This window comes from Ambystoma mexicanum, chromosome 10, assembly GCF_040938575.1.
Source record: "Ambystoma mexicanum isolate Mex_15411 chromosome 10, UKY_AmexF1_1, whole genome shotgun sequence".
Lineage (NCBI taxonomy): Eukaryota > Metazoa > Chordata > Amphibia > Caudata > Ambystomatidae > Ambystoma > Ambystoma mexicanum.
The window spans coordinates 417,381,781-417,401,259 of record NC_090932.1 but is presented as its reverse complement, the minus strand read 5'-3'; the positions used below and the strand labels follow the sequence as shown (position 1 = coordinate 417,401,259).

Sequence of the window (19,479 nt, the reverse complement as noted above, 5' to 3'; positions counted from 1 at the left end):
AATTTCCGTACACATGTTCAACGGTGCTCAGTCGTACTCACGTATCATAGTGTTATGAAACCTCTATTTTCTTAAATGACCACTTAATTCCCTTTCCTTTAGGGTTTATCCTAAGGCCCTCCTTAAACACCTTTCTTTTCTGTAGCTGTACATTACCTTCCATCTCCAGAATTAACATACAGTGGTTACTTTCTGCTACCTCTTTGACTTCAAATCTTAGCAGACCATTACTCAATTTTGCCGAGAGAAAAATATAATCAATTATGGATGTACAATCCCTTGTCCTCCATGTATAATGCTCGTTGTGGATCGGTTCCAGTCCCCACAGATCCCCGAAATGTAGCCATAAGGCGCCCCTTATCCTCGCATTTCCACCTGTAGCATTGGAGCTAACCCTGTTCATATACAAATCATCCCCAACCACCTTGTCCACTGAGTGATCTGCATTGAAGTCGCCAGCAATTATTATTTGACCCCCCAAATTATCATTAAACCAGGCATCAATAGCCGTTCCCAGGCAGAACAACTAATTTTCCAAATTTAAATCTGAGCACATTTGCATTCCAATACACATTCACTATCAGCAGCGGTAGTACCTCAGCCCCCATTCTCACCTTAAAAGTAGTTAATAAAAAAGACTGCATATTGTGCCAACTCCCCGTTTTCCCCCAAACACTGCTTTTCTTTTGCTGCCGTAATTAGGCCTCCCTTGGGACAGCCCCTTGGTCCTTTTTCCGCACATAGTTCTTCCATTACATACCCCTGCCAAACTAGTTTTGTAGTTGCCCAGGTTCCTTGGAGAAGAATAAAGTCAAACACTAGCAATTCTTCCATAAGCTTCTCATTCTTCAAAAGATGATAACAGCCTCTTGAATTCCAGCTTAATATTTTTAAATTATGAACATGTGCTAGAGTGATTTTCCCAGCTGTTTCAAGGAATTAATTGAATCGCATAGGGTTAAGGCCAACCATCTTCAATCCTGTTTATCTACCCCATCATCTTTTCTAATGCTAGCAGGTTCAGTCTTTTCCCCATGACCGCTCCCATATGGACAATACCTCCCAGCCCCCTTTACCTCAGGGTATATTATCTGAGATTTAAAAGGGAAGTGGTCAAAACCTCTTCGCTGTAGTGTTTCAGCCTCTTTCATGAGTAATGCTCTAACCAACTGGGACGGTATCACTAGCCTCACAAAATCTAATCTGTACATATGAATATAATCAACCAGTTGTATATCAGCTGTCGAAATTAGGCTCAGCTCTGGAATCGTTGTGAAAATGATAAAATGTACGGTCTATTTAATGGTTGGTTCCCATTTTCACTAAACAATGAACACAGTATCAAACCTGGGAAATCAGGATAGGTTGGTTTTTGTAGTTCATGTATCCAACTGCCCTGTAGCCATTCCCTCGACGCCTCTTCATTAACACCCTCTACAAACAGGATGTCTGAGTTTAATTTGTTCGTAATGTCTCCTTTTGGTTCTACCTTATCATTTTTTATTTTGTCAAGAGTCTCTTTGTCCTTTAGATGTTTATTTTCAAGTAAGAGTCCCTGAACCACTTTCAACAAATTTTCAATTTTTTTTCAGTTTCTGAGGGAACACAATATAGATTATCAACAGAGCCCTTAATCATTGGCTCCGGGGGGGGCTTTGATTCATTCCATTAGTAGCATTCAATGTCCTAGTAACAGTAAATGGGGTAGTATTGCATATAACCCCTTTGTTCTTATAACCCCTTTGTTCTTATAATACAAGCCTTTATTAACGGTAAGTGATTTTGCATAGGTGGGACACCTTTTGGCTTCCAATAATTTCTTACTGCAATCCGTTGCCTCCCCCTCATCATTTTCTCTAACAATGAGGTCTTTATTAGGCTTCCCCATTACTGTTGACTTATCTATGGTTGCTGCAGAATTTTTGAATATATCAAAAATATCATTCAATCCACATTCCAAATTGTTCAGTCTTTCCAACCAAGGATTTTTTTTTCTTCATTGCCTCATACATCCCACCCTCCCCTTCATAATAATCGCTTTGAGCGGATTGTTCGACCGAGTGTTTATCCTGAGGGTTATTAGTCAAGTCCACCCTCTCTTCCTCAGGTCTAGCTGGTATGACTTCCTGCGCTATCAGGTCACTTTGTTCAGTTTCTATCAAGTGTTTGAAATCTACATCCCTCAAAAATGTTCTAGATGTTTTATTTTTCTGTTCATTTTTGTTTGTTTTGTTGTTCATTTATTGTGCTTGTTTTTTTTGCAGCTTTACCGTTCATTTTGCCAGGCTGAACATCCTGAACCATCTCCTCTACTCCTTTCCTCTCTTCACCATCCCTAGGGTTCACCTGCTGCACCTCCACTTTATCTTTACCTTTAGGTTCATTCAAAGAATCCTCAAATACTGCTTTCAATGGCTTTCCTGGGCGCAGGTCAGTGTCTTTAGCAATTCCACCCACATTAGTCCAGATCGCCTCCCACGTCCCCAACACCAGACCCTGACAGGCCTCCTTAATGGAAAAAGGCCATCTGCCAATCGATTGGGTAAATCATCTATATTTTTTGCAATCGAGTTAAGTACTTCTGTTTATTTCTTCATTCTGACAGCATAGCTCTGTTAAAGATTCCCACCATAGTAGTTAAATCACCGTTATTAGCAGTCACATCCCCAATACCCGGTTCATGATCATATACGGTATCCTTTAAAGTATAATCAGAGATAAAGATTGAAGGGGTATCTACTGGTAGGATGACCTCCTCATTGTACTTAGGCAGTTTCTCCTCCCTGGTGAAATCAAAAAATCACATCTTCCCCAAAAAGAGGTTGAGAGAGGTCAGTCTCTTTCTCAGCATTTTTCATTTCTACAGTGCAGTCCTGTGCGCACTGCAGCAGCTCCTCCTCCTCCTCCTCTTCCTCCGCCCCTGGTAAGGGCAAGGGAAGAGCCGCCGCCCTCACCAGGCTAGCCCTGCGAGTACTCACTGCATGAAAAAAAATCAGCACTGTGTTCCTTTCTGATAGCCGGTATCTTATTCCTCTTCATGAACAATTACAATTACCTTTATACCCCTACACAGAAATAAATAATATTGTATAGACTCACAGCCAAACTGTGCAGGTACTCCCCACTCCCTGCCACGCCCAAACAGCCGTCTAACTTGGAGTCCTCACTTCGGGTGCGCAAATCTTCATATTCTAGTTACCTCACATGTCCAATAACATTACAAATAAACTATTGACATAATGGATGAATTCAGAGGTACAGATGCATAGTAGTCTCTACAGCTGGCCCAAACGATATATGATTTTCATGTTTAAAATCATCTATTTTGGTGTTAAGATGGACCAGAAGTCTAGCTAATGACAATTCTCATCTCTTTCCCTCTAGTCCAAAATGCATTTTTCAATTAGTAGCTTTCAAAAGTAGGTTCCACAAAGATCAAAAAGATGAATCACTGAAGTAGTTCAGAGTCTACTTTCCTCCATACTTTTGTGGCATTCCTTCCTATGGGACACATCTGGAACGCTTTGTTGCAGCACAAACAAAAATATGTCCTTTGATTTTTTTACACAGCGGCCCTGGCATGCAGTCCTTTTCCAACATCCAAAATTGGTAACGGACTGACAGCCAAGTGTGTTTTTAGAGGCTAAGGCAAGCAGGCGTATGGAGGAAAGTGGACTTTGGGCTAGGAGTACAGTAATCAGTACGGCGAGTAACTTTTCATTACTCCTACGCATCATTACGTTTCCTCCATACTTTGAGACTCTCAAGCACTGGTTGGATGGTGCCATTTTCAATCGTTTGACAACATTTCTAAGAAGTGCCCTGCCGAAATGAGTGCTGCCGTGAGCTTGTGTCCAGACAGTGCTTTCAAAAGACAGAGCGGGTTGCCCACATAGCTGCCTTGGCAATAGAGTGCAACTTTGGCTCTAACCAAATTGGTGTGAGGGCAATCAAGTTGCTTAAGCACAGTTGAACAAGTTACTTCTTACCTTGTAACGTTCTTTCGACGGGATGTTCCTCCGACTTATTCCTCATCTTAGATATCTCCTTCCAGCGCTGCTGGCCTCGGAAAATTTTTCTCTCTAGAGGGCGCTGCACATCGACGTCCCTCGAGTCGATGTCCCTCGACAGCCGCCGTATCGACGCCAACGTCATCCTGGCTATAAAGGCTGCGCGCAGCGCCCGTTGCTCAGTTCCGTTTTGTAGCCCACAAATATGCTTTCTGGACTAAACTAATCACCCTGAAGGAGCGTAAGCTGCAACAACAAGGGAAGTAGAACTGTGGGGATGGATGGGAGGGTCGATGAGGAATACGTCGGAGGAACATCCCGTCGAAAGAACGTTAAAAGGTAAGAAGTAACTTGTTCTTCGAAGGGATTGTGTCCTCCGACGTATTCCTCATCTTAGATATGCTCCCATAGCAGTATTCTATTATTGGAGGAGGGAGTACTGACTTCATGCTGTCTTCTATTGATGAATAGAATGCAGTACAGCCCTTCCAAACCTAGTCTCTTGACTGGAGGAGGAATCCAAATTGTAAAATCGTGTAAAGGTATGGACAGACGACCATGTAGCGGCCGCACAGATGTCTTTAACAGGCACACCTCTTTTGAGGGCCGATGAAGCTGCAATACCTCTGGTCGAATGAGCCCTAAGGTTTTGAGGAGGCTCTTTTCCTGCCAATTTATAACATTCCAGAATGGCTAGGATGATCCATCTGGAAATGGTCTGCTTAGTTATTGGTAACCCCAGCTTGTGCCCTCTGTAACCTACAAACAGCTGGTCTGCCTATCTTATCCTGGCTAGTCTACTGATGTAAAAACTAAAAGCCCTTCTAGGGTCTAGCCTGTGTAACCTCTCTTCCTCTTTCCCCGGGTGAGGAGGAGGATAGAAAGATGGTAGGGTAATCTTCTGAGTGATATGGAATTCAGAAACCACCTTTGGGAGGAAATTAGGCTTCACTTGCAGGACAACTTTGTCTTTGTGAAAGATAGTGTGAGGGGGTTTACAAGAAAGAGCTTGTAATTCGCTCACCCTTCTAGCAGATGTAAGTGCTATTAATAAAACAGTTTTAAGGGTAAGGAATCTTAACAAACAAGAATGGAGTGGTTCGAAAGGTGTGCCCATCAGGAAGGTTAGGACTAAGTTTAAATCCCATAGGGGAACTTGGAATGGCCTTGGGGGATAAACATTGGTTAACCCCTTAAGAAATTGTATTACCAAGGGTAACTTGAAATAGGATGGTTCTTCTGCAGTGCGCTTAAAGATGGATAGCGCTGCGAGATAGCCTTTAATGGTGCCAACTTGAAGGCCTGAATTTGCCAAATATAGTAGGAAGGACAAAACCATTGGTGTACGACATGAAAAAGGGTCGATATTCTGTTCTCTACACCAGCTGCAAAATCTGTTCCAACGGCAGCGGTATAAAGACTTTGTTGCTGGCCTCCTTGCCGAAAGCAACACCTCCATAACATCATCAGGGAGGTCCCAATCCTTGTACCTCAGCCTTTCAGAAGCCAAGCGTGAAGGTTGAGGGTTTTGATGTCTGGATGGAGAACCTGACCTCCCTTCTGTGAGAGTAGGTTCTCTCTGAGTGGAAGTCGAATTGGAGGGCAGATGGACAAGTCTAGAAGGTCCGGGTACCACGTTCTCCTGGCCCAATCCGGGGCAATTAGGATCATGGTTCTCCGGAATCTTCTCAACCATTTGAGGAATGACAGGGACCGGTGGGAACGCGTACAGAAGCGGAAACTCCCAGTCCACTATGAACGCGTCTCCCAGAGTTCCTCTCGGGGGAAATTCCCTTGAGCAGAACAGGTCGCATTTCCTGTTGAGGCTGGTGGCGAACAGATCTACCTGAGGGGTTCCCCAAAGGGCGAAGATCTCTTGAAGGACTTCCTGAGCTAGCTCCCACTCGTGGGAGACTGTGCTCTGCCTGCGCAGAGCGTCGGCTGTCAAGTTCTTCTCTCCGGCTAGGTGAACTGCCGATAGAGAGATTCCTTCTTGGATTGCCCAAAACCAGAGCTGCATCGCCTCTCTGCACAGGGCTAGTGATCCTACGCCTCCTCTTTTGTTGAGGTAATGCATGGCCACCGTGTTGTCCGTCATTATCAGGACGTTCTTCCCTTGTACAGCTGGCAGGAACGCCTTCAGCGCAAGTCTGATGGCTCTCAGCTCTAACAGGTTGATATGTAGTCTGGACTCCGATGGAGACCAACGACCGCTGATGGTCAAGTCGTTGGCGTGGGCTCCCCACGCCGTGAGTGAGGCATCCGTGACTACTGTTATCTCCGGCCAGGGTTGCCAAAACTGTTCTCCTTTCAGAATGTTCTCCTGACAGGCCCACCACTGAAGGTCTCGAGCTACTCTGTCGGGAACCTGAAGAAGATCTGTCATTCTCCCTGAGAATTGTGACCACTGAGTCCTCAGTGCCCACTGGAGGGATCTCATTCTCAGGCGAGCCTCTGGCAGTAGGAAAATGCAGGATGCCATGAGGCCTAGCAACCTCAAAAAGTCGAAGGCTGGGAGACGTTGGGCATGTTGGAACTTGGTAACCATCTGTAGAATATCTTGAGCCCTCACCTCTGGTGGCGCGGCTTTTCCCAGGGAAGTGTCCAGGATCGCTCCTATGAACTGGAGTCTCTGCGATGGTATCATTTGTGACTTCTTTAAATTGAGGGAGAAGACCAGTCTGTGAAGGGAGTGGCACACGTGATTTAGCTGGATCTGAGCTTGTTCCGAAGAAACAGCCCTGATCAACCAATCGTCCAGGTAGGGGTAGACGTGAATCCATTCCCTCCTTAGACTTGCCGCCACTACCGACATTAACTTGGTGAAGACCCTCGGGGCGGAGGTCAGCCCAAATGGCAGCACTCGAAATTGATAGTGAGAGTTGCCAATTGCGAACCTCAGGTATTTCCTGTGTTTGAGATGGATAGGCACATGGAAATAAGCGTCCTGAAGGTCCAGAGATACCAACCAGTCCTGGAACTGAAGGGCCTGGAGGATCTGAGAAAGAGTGACCATCTTGAATTTGTCTTTCCTGAGGAATTTGTTCAATTCTCGCAAGTCCAAGATGGGTCTCAGTCCTCCGTCTTTCTTCGGAATGAGAAAGTAAGGGGAGTACCAGCCCTTGTTCCTCTCCGCTACAGGTACCGGTTTTATGGCACCTTTCTCTAGCAGGTCTAAAATTTCCTGCAAGAGGAGCGGATCTGGAGCTTTCTGAGAGCTGATCCCCGGTGGATGACTAAGGTATACGTAGGAAAGGCAGGCAGTAACCTTGGGCAACTGTTTCCAATGCCCAAGCATCTGACGTGATAGCCTGCCATACCGCCAGATGTTGAGTCAACCTGCCTCCTACAGGTGTCCTGTGAGGGAAGTCCTCAGAGTGGTTTTGGGGCGGCTGATGCAGATGCCGATGGTAAAGAGGCACCTGCTGTTGCTGCGGCTTTTGAATATCTACCTCGTCCACCTCGGGTAGTTCTTCTTTGTCCCCTTTGAGCCGGTCGTCCTCTACCTCTTCCGAATGCTGAGTAGAAGCGAAAGGACTTGCCCCTCGCAGAGGATCCTGTGGGACGAAAAGGTGTCTGACGGATTGCAGCTCCTAGGGATTTTGCTGCTGCTTTTGAAGTTTGCAGTTTCTCTAAACTGTCATCCGCCTTTTTCCCGAACAAAGAAGTGCCATCGAATGGCATGTTCAAGAGCCTGGCCTGCACATCTGGGGCAAAACCAGACTCTCTCAACCAAGCGAATCTCCTGGTTGTTGTACTTGCCGCCATTGCTCTGGTGATACGGTCAGCCGAATCAATGCCCGTCTGGAGGGATTCGCACATAGTGTCTTTACCGTCCTGTATAATATTCAGGAACGCATCCCTTTCTTCTCCCTCCGGGATGCAGTCAGCCGCTGTAGAAGCACACTCCCAAAGTGTATGGCTGAATCTAGCAAGGGTGCAAGTAGCATTAAACGATTTTAACGCCATGCTACATGCTGAAAAGACTTTATTTGCCATAGCATCATATTTTTTATCGTCCCTGTCCTGTGGGACGGTAGGATAAGCCGTCTTGACATCGGTAGAGGATGCTGCCTGTACCACCAGACTTTCTGGGGATGGGTGTTTAGACAAAAACTCCGGGTCTGTAGAGGATACCCAGTACTTTGTAGACAGTTTTTTATTTACTGCTGGTACGACATCTGGGGTTTCCCAGTTTGTCATGATCTTCCTCTGAAGAGCTTTATGAAAAGGCACCACAGGATCCTCCTTTGGGCCTTTGTCAAGAATATCCGTGAGGTCATCTTGTTGGAATAATTGTGAAGGTGCAGACCACCCCATAAACTCTGTGATCCTGGCCATTAAGGCTCTATAGGGGGTTTCAGCATGTTCCCCCGGGTCTGGCCTAGCAGACTCCACCTCAGGGGAGGTGTCTAACCCACTTGCCTCATGTAAGGAATCATGAAGATCCTTTAACCTGCGTTCTTCAGAGGAAAATTCCTCCCTAATTGGGATTACAGGTCCCTGCAACTCAAATGTGTCTTCCTGTTCAGACAATTCACCCTCTTCCAATATTGAGGACATAGTTCTCAATTGTTCTGAACTCATAAAGGGTGTAAACCCCATTTCCAAAGCCGAGGGTGCCGAACTTGTCATAATCGGCCTCGAAAACGTCGATGTCGTCGACGCCGACGTCGAAGGCTTCGAGCGTGGCGTCGAAAACAAAGGCGGAGGCCTCGAAGACCTCGACAGAATTGGGATTCTACTCGACGATCTCAAAGCCATCGACGTCGAGGGCCTGGGGACAGACACTGGGTGTGTCGTAACCGTGACTTTTCTTGGCGTCGACACCAGTGTCGAAGCTGGCGTCGAGTCGACAGACTCGTGTGTCGAAGGTCCCTTCGACAACGGCGTCAAAGACATCGACCTCGACGTCGACGGAACCTTCGAGGAAGGTTTGGAGGTCATAGTCCTGCTCGAGGGTTCGTGACACGCTCGAGAGGTTTCCTTCGCCGGGTACTGCGACTCGCGGCGTTTTTGACCTTTGGGTCTTTCGACCAGAGCATCGCTCTCGGCAGTCTTCGAGGGGGTCGAGGCCGCTTTCTCGGAGACGCTCATCATATTTTTGCGGAATTCCTCCCATTCAGCCCGGGAACTATGTTTCGTGGGGCACGGGATTCTCTTTGGTGAAACAGAGGAAGAGGAAGACAGAGAAGGGGATCTTCGACGTCTCCTCTTCGAGTGCTTCGATCTCGAGGAGTGATGAGACCCAATCTGAGATCTGGAGCGTGAATGGTGACGAGGAGACGAATGTCTCGACTTCGTCGACGAAGAAGAAGCTTTAAAAGTCTTACCTTTCTCCAGCTTCCCCCTACGCTCCTTCAGGGCCTTAGCTGTCATGGACATACAGTCCTCGCACTCCGAACAATGGTTTTCAGCTCCCAAACACCACAGACAAACTCTGTGAGGGTCAGTCAGCGACATCTTTTTCCCACAATCTCGGCATTTTTTGAAGCCGGATCGAGGAGTTGTCGGTTCCGACGAAGAAGCCATCGAGTACGGATCGAATAACTCGAGGTAAATAGGTTTAACCTGACAAAACTGAGCAACGGTATTCCGAGGCACTGAGTACGCGCGGAAAAACGGAACTGAGCAACGGGCGCTGCGCGCGGCCTTTATAGCCAGGATGACGTCGGCGTCGATACGGCGGCTGTCGAGGGACATCGACTCGAGGGATGTCGACGCGCAGCGCCCTCTAGAGAGAAAAATTTTCCAAGGCCAGCAGAGCTGGAAGGAGATATCTAAGTTGAGGAGTACGTCGGAGGACACAATCCCTTCGAAGTTGACATTCTGGAAAGTTACAAAAAGCAGACTAAGTTCTTGAACCCCGTTGTCCTTTCCATGTAGAATTTAGAGCTCTCATGACATCTAGCAGTGGAGTGCTCAGATTCGGAGGATGGGTTCGGAAAAACACTGAAGAGAAGATCTGAGAAGATCTAATACAGTAGAAATAAAATCTTCTCTGTGCATCTGAGACGCAGCCTAATTCCAGTATTTAATCTATTGAAAGACATGTTAATGTAAAAAAATGAGCCTAAAATGGTCCTCTGCCTTCAAAGGGTAATTTTTTGCACAGGTCTGTAGATCCATTGTGTACTATGCAAGTCCTCCTGCTTCCGAACTCTCGCGTTTCTACTGGAGTGTGAATCAATTGCAATAATTTGTGCATATGGTTGGGGTACATTTCCAGTTTATAGGCATTTTGACCAAAACGTGATATATTGCATAGAGGTTCACGATTATTATTTTATTAGGATATTTATTGAGCGTCGACCTAGCCTCAGGTGGGGTAACAGAGCACTTTAGAAGTATAGGGGGAAGAACTAGGCAAGGAGACCAGATCAACAAGGGAAAAGGAAGCCAACAGCGAAGGCAGATTTAATAAATAAAAACCAAAAGTTTTAGCTGCGTCTGACACAGGTAGTTTTTATTCTGCTATCAAAAAGAATCTATGTTTGAAAACCTCAAATAGAGTAATGTTTTTCCAGAGAAGAGATGTCACAAAACAAAAGACACACAGGCACACACGCGCACACACACGCTCACTTTCCCGCTACTTGCCTTGTTTCAAAGCAGCAGGTCCATGCTGTTATGTGTTACAAGAGAAAGAACTCAGGTTAGCTTAGCAACCCTCTGAATAAATAATACATTTTGCACTTGAGAAATTGCTCCTCCAAGAGCGCTTAGCTATGCTTGGTTTCACCAACTGTTGCTTGACACATTCAAAAGCAGTATTATTGACCCGAGGCACTTGCACACAAACTAGGTATTTGCACACAAACTGTCAGTGTTATAAACCAGAGCTGGAACAAGACCAGTCTTCATTCTTTCATTAGTCATTTGTGGTCCTGTGTAACACTTAATGTAAATAGCGCAAAACATTAGGCATGAGAAGTACAGCTTTAAAAAGGACTTACCTTGGTGTCAGATCAAGTAAATCTATAGACTTGGTCTTCACCTCTCCTCCTTTTTCATATTCCAAAATAATACCTGTAGATGAAAGATGTTTTAAATATGAAGGATTGGAAGCAAAGAATGTTTCAATTGATTTAATTTATTTGCTATGCAATTAATAACAAGCACATTTCAGGTCTTGTATTGCATGGAACACAATTGCAAAATCTAAAAGGAGACATGGGGCCTCATTACGATTCCATCGGTAACCCGCCGGTGCTACCGACGAGTTGCCACCGGACTCGTAACACTTTTCCAGCACCAGACTTCCCATTGCCATCAGGACATTCCAAGACCCCGTGGATCGGGAAGTCAAGCACCGGAAAATGCTAGTCGCCTTTCCCATGGAGTCGCATAGGACTCCATGGGAATGGGGACACAGAAGCAATGGCACTGTTGCCAAGGGTAGCAGTGCTTCTGTGACAGCTCTGCCTACCAGGTCTGTTGCGCGCGGCAGGTCAACCCGGTAGGCAGAGTTGTAGTGTGGCGGCCCGGAAAGGGTTCCAGTACGGTGCTACCGGCACCCTTATTTCCAGACCGCCACACTTGTAATGAGGCCCATGGTCCAGAAGATCATGAGCCAGCCATCTACATGGCGAGAACTGAAGGACATTCTTAAATTTAGACTATCTTGTGTAGATTAACGGAAACATGAAGCAAGCCTTTGTCTAAGCCAGAGGCTGCTAATAGAGGCGATTTGAAGGTCTGTTCAGAAAGAAGTATCATTGTTAAATGCGCATGGAAGAAGGCCAGTCCCAAGGGAGTCATAGGAAATACCCATGGGCCAAGCAGAATAGGACGCTTTTTTAAAGCCTTTTAGAATATAAGGAAAGTTGGAAAAAAACTGAAAACCAAAATAAATGAATACACATGGTAAAGTAAAAACACCAAAGAGAAACGTTGCTTTTTCAAGCATACCCAATTACGGCTGAAAGGCCTTGAGAAATGGAATATATAAGTATCTTATTGGAAAAGGTAAAACCCCTTAACTCTTTAAAAAAGGTCAGACTGAAGCTCTCCAAAGTAGTAAGCACTGAATTCTAAAATGGCCATGTGCAGTGACTGCAGTAACAAATAATTAGACCTGCAAACAGCATTTAACACCACTGACCATCAATTCTTACTAGTCTAAATATCAAACATGGCCCTCTTAAAGCAAGTGTTAGCATAATTTATTTGCAACAGAAAACTGTATACAGGTATTCCTCCAGATTGCTTTGCCACCACATCAACAAACGAGTCTCAGAAGGAAATGCAATGTCTAGTTGCAGAACACCCTCAGAATCCCTGTCTCACGCCCCCCAAAAAGAATCCAACTAACCATATATTTGTTCTATAAACAGGCTACGTGGGCATAAACTTGGAAGTCTTGACCAACAAAACTGTGTGACAGTCGAGGCCAAAAAGAAATACACATTGTAAGCAAAAACCACATTCCCAGAGATATTTCAGAACTCTGCTTCATTCATACGATGCGTTACCCCCCGCCCCCACTCCTAGAACATCCAAACCCTTTTGTATCTGTTTCGGTTATGCCTGTTAATTAATTAAGAACACAGTGTAAACATCCATGGAAAACCATACACTGCAATGCAGGAAAAGTAAATTACATGATAAACATTTATGATGTCAGCCAAATGACAATCTGTGGCAGAGAGCACTTGTTCTCTAACAGTATATTTAGCTGTGGGGTGCGCTCTCTCAGCGGATATGTGATTACAAGTGTAATGACGAAATGTGGCATGGGACTCCGTCAACTAATATGAGGACGCCAAAATAGAAGATGGCATCAGCAGCATGTAAATGTGAGACTATTCGTAGGGAAACTGATTGCCCTGGAGGGCTTTGCAATACTCTCCATGCACATTTGGTGAACAAAAACATGCCAAAACGGTACTGTACCAACACAAATACCTGAAAAAAGTAAATAAAAAGTAGAAATATATCCATTCCAATTTTAAAGTTTCCGTAACAATCAGGGAAACAAGACTGTAATCTCTGCAAACTATCCCGATTTCCATTATATGGTGCCTTAGCAGGCATATTTATTTTTGAGCAGTAGAATGTGCCAACTGGTAGGGGTGTGGTAGTCCGCTTAGTTACATTCGTTATCTGTTCTGAGCTGACCATCGGTTCACATAGTGAACCAATGCTTTTGCTAAAACACCGCTGGTTATAGAAATCCTGTTGCTTGCAGGTTATTCGTATCACAACAAAACATTAAAGAAGTAGAAATACGAACAAGTCTGAAACCGCCGCTGAACAAAGGCAGGCAAATCCGAGGTACTCTGGTAATGCCTAAATGTGGCCTTAGGGCAGAAGTGTGAGCCAAGTATAGGAGTCACTATGGCGAGGAAAGATCTATTGGTTAACATACACACGTATATCTAAATTAGATCATCTGCTCATAGAGCCAGATGTTCACACTCAATTCGAACATCTTCAGGGTATATTCTGTTTTCAGCATTGCAGGGAGGTCACTACAGAATTTTGGACAGAACTGTGAGGATTCTCCCTCTGTATTTCAGAATTCTGAACATGGGCCTAGTAAAGGTAATATCCTGTGATGATCTTATCAGTCTTGTAGAGAGATGTTTATTTATGTAAGAGTTCAGGCATTTTAGAGCAATGTTATGGAGGATTTGGAAAGTAATACCGCTTATTTTGTGTGCCATCCTGAGATACAGCCCCAAAACTGGACTCCCAAAATAAGTATAGCTGCTATATTTTGGAAATTTTGCATTTTATTTTTGTTTAGTCTTAGAGAGACTATTAAAATAGTTAAGGAGAGAGAGCACAAGAGCTCTGGTCACCTCAATTTCCTGTGTCATTTGCAAGTAGGGAGACAATTCTATGGATGTGGAGCTGGAAGTGCGATTTTGGTCTAGCAACTATTTGTGGCTGCAGTGAGAGTTTAGTGTTGAAAATTATGCCTTGTTCCTGTAGCCATGAGGGATGGTGATTTGCAAGGTAGTTTTGCTGGAGTTTGTGTGCCATAAATACTCAGTTTTAAAAGAGTTAAGGCAGGGGTTCAGCTCCGGTGTAATGCTGGATTCAAGGGAGGAAATCCGTTATCTGCAGATTGTCACCAAGTTCAATAGTACCCAAGAATAATCTGTGCATAATGGAAGAGATTTTGAGAATAGCTTGAGAATGTCTGTTGGGGTGTGTGGGGGGGGGGTAATCTATACATTAATCACAGGGATAAGAATGAGCCCTGGCGAATGCCACCCTTTAAGGGGAAATTGTGGAGTTAAAGACAACAATTTAAACTTGCAGGGGGCATTAGTCAAAGGTAGTTGGTGATCAAAGCAGTAACATCTATTCCCATCTGAATGTAAATTTTTGCATTAATGTCTGGTGTTTAACAATCGTACGATAGACCAAGGACCATAGTTCCACATTGCTGAGAGCCGAGAGCCATTTAGCTCTGGTTTGTATCTTAGGAGAGCCTGTTAGCTTAAAACCAACAGTTACCAGGAGCTACTTACTCCAGAGGCCAACTGGTATCATACAAACATACTTATGTGATATTTAGTCTATGTTTGGTAACATAAATAAAGGTGATTAAAAGGACACATCTAAGGCACATTTAAAGCAGAATGGAACATACATCATGGACACAAATGTAGTGTTTGCATTTCATGCAAATGTTAGATTTGCGGTATACTGTGTACTAGCTCCTGGTTCTCCAGAGGTAGCTCCTGCCTACTAGGTGATGTCCAATACCCAGTAGCTGCTTTTAGCTCCTGCTCATATCTCAATTTCGATCCCAGAAGGAGTACTAATGGTGTGTTGTTTTCAAGTGCCTTCGAAATTTCCTCTTGTAATGGCGACTTCTTTCCGCATGCCTATTTGAGCAAAAACCAGATTGATTTCAATGAACTAGGTGGCTCTCTTCTTTCTCTGTGGAGGACCAGTTAGGTGGTAGTGATCGTTTCCAGGATTTTAACATTAAAAAGGAATGTTGGATATGGGTCTAAGGTTTTTGAATACTGAAATCGGCACTCAACTTTCTAGGAGAGAAAGTATGGCCACAGCTTTTAGTGAGGTTAGGATACTCCCCGTTAGCGATGCATTACAGAATTCAATCAGTGATTCCACGAGTCAGCTATGTTCTCCTTAATCAGATTGACTAGGCATGGATCAGACTGCTCAGCTGAGGCATTCAGTTTTAGTAATATTAATCAGCTCTCAAGTTGCAATGAAATTAAATTCCGTTAATGTAGACTTATGGCCCTAGTCTACAGTTGCTGTTCCATGTGACAGTTTCTGGTAATCAATGTTGAAGGTGATTTTTGGTAGCATTATCCTGCTAGGACCCAGCAATAGAGTTAGTCAGCTGCTCTGAAAAATGTGGTTAATTATGACTTTGTTGCGAGTGAGTTAATGCATACTAAACTTAGAAATGTTTAGTTTTAAATCGTGCACAAGAGATATTTTTGTTAGAATAGAGGTTTTATTTCTTAATATAGTCCTTTGGTGGCACCTGCTATGAATATTAGCATGCCAGTTTGTCATTAGGCGACTGATTTTCTTCATGGGTGTTCTAAATGAATGCCTGTTGACTTTGGTTTTTACTCTTTTCTGTTTCTTTGGTGGCAGAAATTAGTGTTATAGCAACTTCTATGTTCAGTTTTTCCTAGTAAGAGGGAGGTATGGTTTTCAGCATTAATCTCCAACATTGGAAAATACATAAAATTGGACCCTTTTTTTTCTTTTTTTATTTGTCCATGATTCATAAAATAACCTTTACAAAAATACAATTTCCAAAATATTAATGCATACACATTATAAACAAATAATTATTGTCTTAAATCAAAGATAATTAACATCATAAAATACAATAAAACAAAAGAGAACCAAAAGGGTTAAACAACGGATAATTACAGAACACAGGTCTCAAGTTCATTTTCAATATGTTTCAGAAACCAAACTAGGGTGAAAATCAAAGACCAATGGCTGCCATACATCATTCTGGCCCAAAGTGCTTCGAGACAATCTTCAAAATCAATGGTAACAAATTTCATTAACGAGTTGGTTCTCTTAGATTTAAAATGAGGACAAAATAGTAATAGATGTTTCAATAGGTTCATCACAAACATGAAAGCAACATTTCAGATTAATCACCTCGCCTTTGGCCTTGTTCCAATACCCAGTCCTTTCCCTTGTGTAATACTGGTTAAGTTTAAACCTCATAAAACTTTCTTCCCTGATTGCACGGAAAGGACTCAATATAATTGTAACAAGGAGTTGGCTTTTTTGGTAAATCTGCCATATTCAGTATATGTTTTGTAATTTCATATCTCTTCAAGAGTTTTGCACCAATCATACTCATATTTTCTTCTTTGCATATTCAGGTCTTAAACACAAATCACCACATGTAATATTCACATCATCCAATACTGCCTGCATTTTACGTTGGTATTGATTAATAGAAAGAACATTATTCAAAGACAAATTCGTTTTTAGGTCCACATGCAAGGAATTCATCGGCGGGCAGCTCATTTTAGCATAGGTTATCAGTTGTCTCTATTTCCTTCTTGAAGAGAGTGAAATTAGGCCCAATTCGTGCCTAATTATACAATTAGGTAATGCAGATGGAAGGTGCATTGCAGATTTCAAAAGCCTACCTTGGAGACTATCTAAAAACATGTTCAAATCTAGTAGGCAAATAGCCAAGGACTACAGGAGCACACTTTCAACCTTTAGATTAAAGAAATCTATCAGGGGCACCAAAGAGAATTTGCAATATTTAGCACAAATTATTTTCAACTGTGAGAGCAACAGTCTGGCCTTTAGATTTAGTTGTTCTACCCAGGATTTGATTGAGTTCTTCTCAGAAATATGGTAACCCAAATAGATCGTATCACTGATCAAAGGTATTGGTGTGTTCAATATTTGACAATGATATTCCTTGATCTTATTTTTTTGGCCAACTTGCATAAAGCAGTTTTGGTAGGGTTTGGGCAGAGATTATGTACTCTTGCAACCTCCTCAAATAGATACAATTTCATTTGGAGCCCCACTGGTGTTGGGTCAAAAAGAATGTTGTCTGCAAAGGCTAACCATTGCAGACAGAGTGCCAAATTTGATCGAGAATGCATTTTTCTTACGCTATACATAGTCTAAATCTGCAATATAGAGACAGCAAAAGGTGGCTGCTAAATTACAACCCTGCTTCAGTCCGAGAAACGTTCTTATTGGGTCAGTAGTTCTACCATTCCCTGTAATCCTAATCCTATACAATGTGTCAGTGTGCAGTTTTACAAACCAGTAGATTAGTTGGGATGGGATTCCTAGCTTCACCATTTTGGACCAGAAAATATTCTGGACGACGCAGTCAAAGGCAGCAGACATGTTGATTAATGCAATATATACTGGACATGCATTCTTAGCTTTCACTCCAGATAGAATATGCGCCATGATGGTGGCATTAAGAGTGGTGCTCATGGCTTTTCTGAAGCCAGTTTATATTTTGAGTATAGACCTGGTTGATTGATATACCGTTCCAGTTCATATAAAAGCAATTTTGCAAAGATTTTAGCTTCTGTGTCTATTAGTGAGATAGGACGATAGTTTTGAGGCAAAGATGGATCTCCTTTTTTGTATATTGGAATAATATTTGATGTTACCCAGGACTGTGGTATCAGTCCAGTAGAGATTATCAAATCGAATTTTGATTTGAGAATAGTTGCCCATAAGATGGGGTCAGTCTTATAAACACAAGGCGGTAGCCCGACAGGCCCTGCAGACTTGGAGAATTACGGTTTACCATTTGCCCATATTATGTCTTCGAGAGACCATTTGAAGTGTCCCACCTCAGTATAGAAGACAGGCGGTGGAGTTATGCTTCTAAATTCCTCCGGAAGTGCACATTTCCTTGTTATATATTTACACCAAGTCGTCTCAGGAATAAGGTTGGGCAAAGGGACAACATTTTGATGTTTGGCACTTTTTATGGTTTGCCAAATGACCCTTGTGTCTTGTTTGCATATAGCCTTAAAGGGGTAGTCCGGCTAAAAATGTTATTTAAAAAATAGATAGGCAATATTAAAAAAAAAATACTAGCACTTTTTTTTTTTAAACTTCCTATGTAAAATTTTGAGCTATTCAAGCTCAAAATTCGTAAAAGCAAGCACGTGGGCACATCCATTTTGTGAAATGGATGCCTGCCTGTGCTGGCTTTTGCAGCACTAATGAAGGAAAAGCCAGCCAGCTGTAGTAAACGAAAGCTACCGCTGGGTGGCTTTTCCTTCATTGGTGCTGTACGCAGAGGACGGGGACCAGAGACCAGAGCAGGTAAGCTGCAGCTGAATCTCGGTAAGTGCTATTTATTTATTTTTTTAAAATAAGCACTAGCTGCAGTTTTTTTTCTAAGTTTTCTGGGCTGGAGGAGCCCGGAAAGCTTAGAAATAAAACCGCAGCTTTAAAAACGTTGTATTTATGTTTGCGGTCGCTTTTGAAGCGACCGCAAACATAAATACAATGTTATTGTGTTTGAAAACGCTGTGGTTTTTCTTTCCGAGTTTCTCAGGTTCCTCCGGCGGAGGAGTCTGAGAAACTCGGAAAGAAAAACCGCAGCGTTTTCAAACACAACCGCGTTGTGTTTCTGCCTGCTGTGGCTATCACTTTGGGTCTCCGGTGCTCACCCGGGGGGGGGGGTGAGGGAAGTCTTTCCCCCAAATTGGCGGTGTTAAAGTTTTACTGTCTGTGCTCAGAAAAATGTACTTGAACAAATGCAAAGACTTCCATCACCTCTCAGCATATTGCGCTTTAAAATATACTATTCAATAGTTGTTCCCCCACACCAGACCATGGGAGGAGTTTGGTAGAACAGTGGGGGCACAGCCTCCAAGTTTGCCCTGCCTATTTTCTGAAGTGGCCCCTCCCATCATGACTTAATTCCCCCTCCTGCTACCCAAAATGTAGGTTTTGTTGTGCCCCTGCATGGGCGAGAGGTCAGGTAGGTCAGCTTACTCTCACAAGCCACCTCCACCTCTCCCCTCAAAGTGCTGAAATAAAGGGGCAGAAGCCAACACATCTGCAATTATTCCTTTACTTGCTGCCTGTTGTAAACCTGCTCTGTAATGTATAATTCATAAAGTTATGCTGGCTGTAGTAAGACGTGCGCTTGCTGTTGGGCAATACCACAAGGAATGGGCCATTACCCCATGCAGGGATGAACGGTTCCATTAGCCAGAACTGAATATATTTGGCAATAGCACATGCAGGGAGGCCATGTGCCACTGGCGCATGCAGAAAAGAGATGCTCAGTTAGCATGTGCAGAGAGGAGATGTGCTGCTGCATGTGTACAGAGGCTATGCCAATAACGGGTCGAAAGGGAGTATGTGTTCTTACATAGCGCTTTTAGCCAAATTCCTTCTGCTTTTAAGCACTGTGGTAACGGTTATTATCCCATTTCGAATGGTACTTCATTTATTACAGCAAAACTGAGCAGAATGCCAGTGGAGC

The 19,479-nt window shown here is 43.5% G+C and overlaps 1 protein-coding gene across 1 annotated transcript in view; it reads right to left on the bottom strand.

The window, feature by feature from the left end:
* The window catches only part of DAW1 (dynein assembly factor with WD repeats 1), a 328,433-nt gene that overhangs the window by 235,926 nt on the left and 73,028 nt on the right, over positions 1–19,479 (bottom strand). Inside the window, exon 2 of the mRNA XM_069617981.1 lies at positions 10,967–11,039. Coding sequence (XP_069474082.1) covers positions 10,967–11,039 — 73 coding nt within the window. The remainder of the gene's footprint in view (positions 1–10,966; positions 11,040–19,479) is intronic.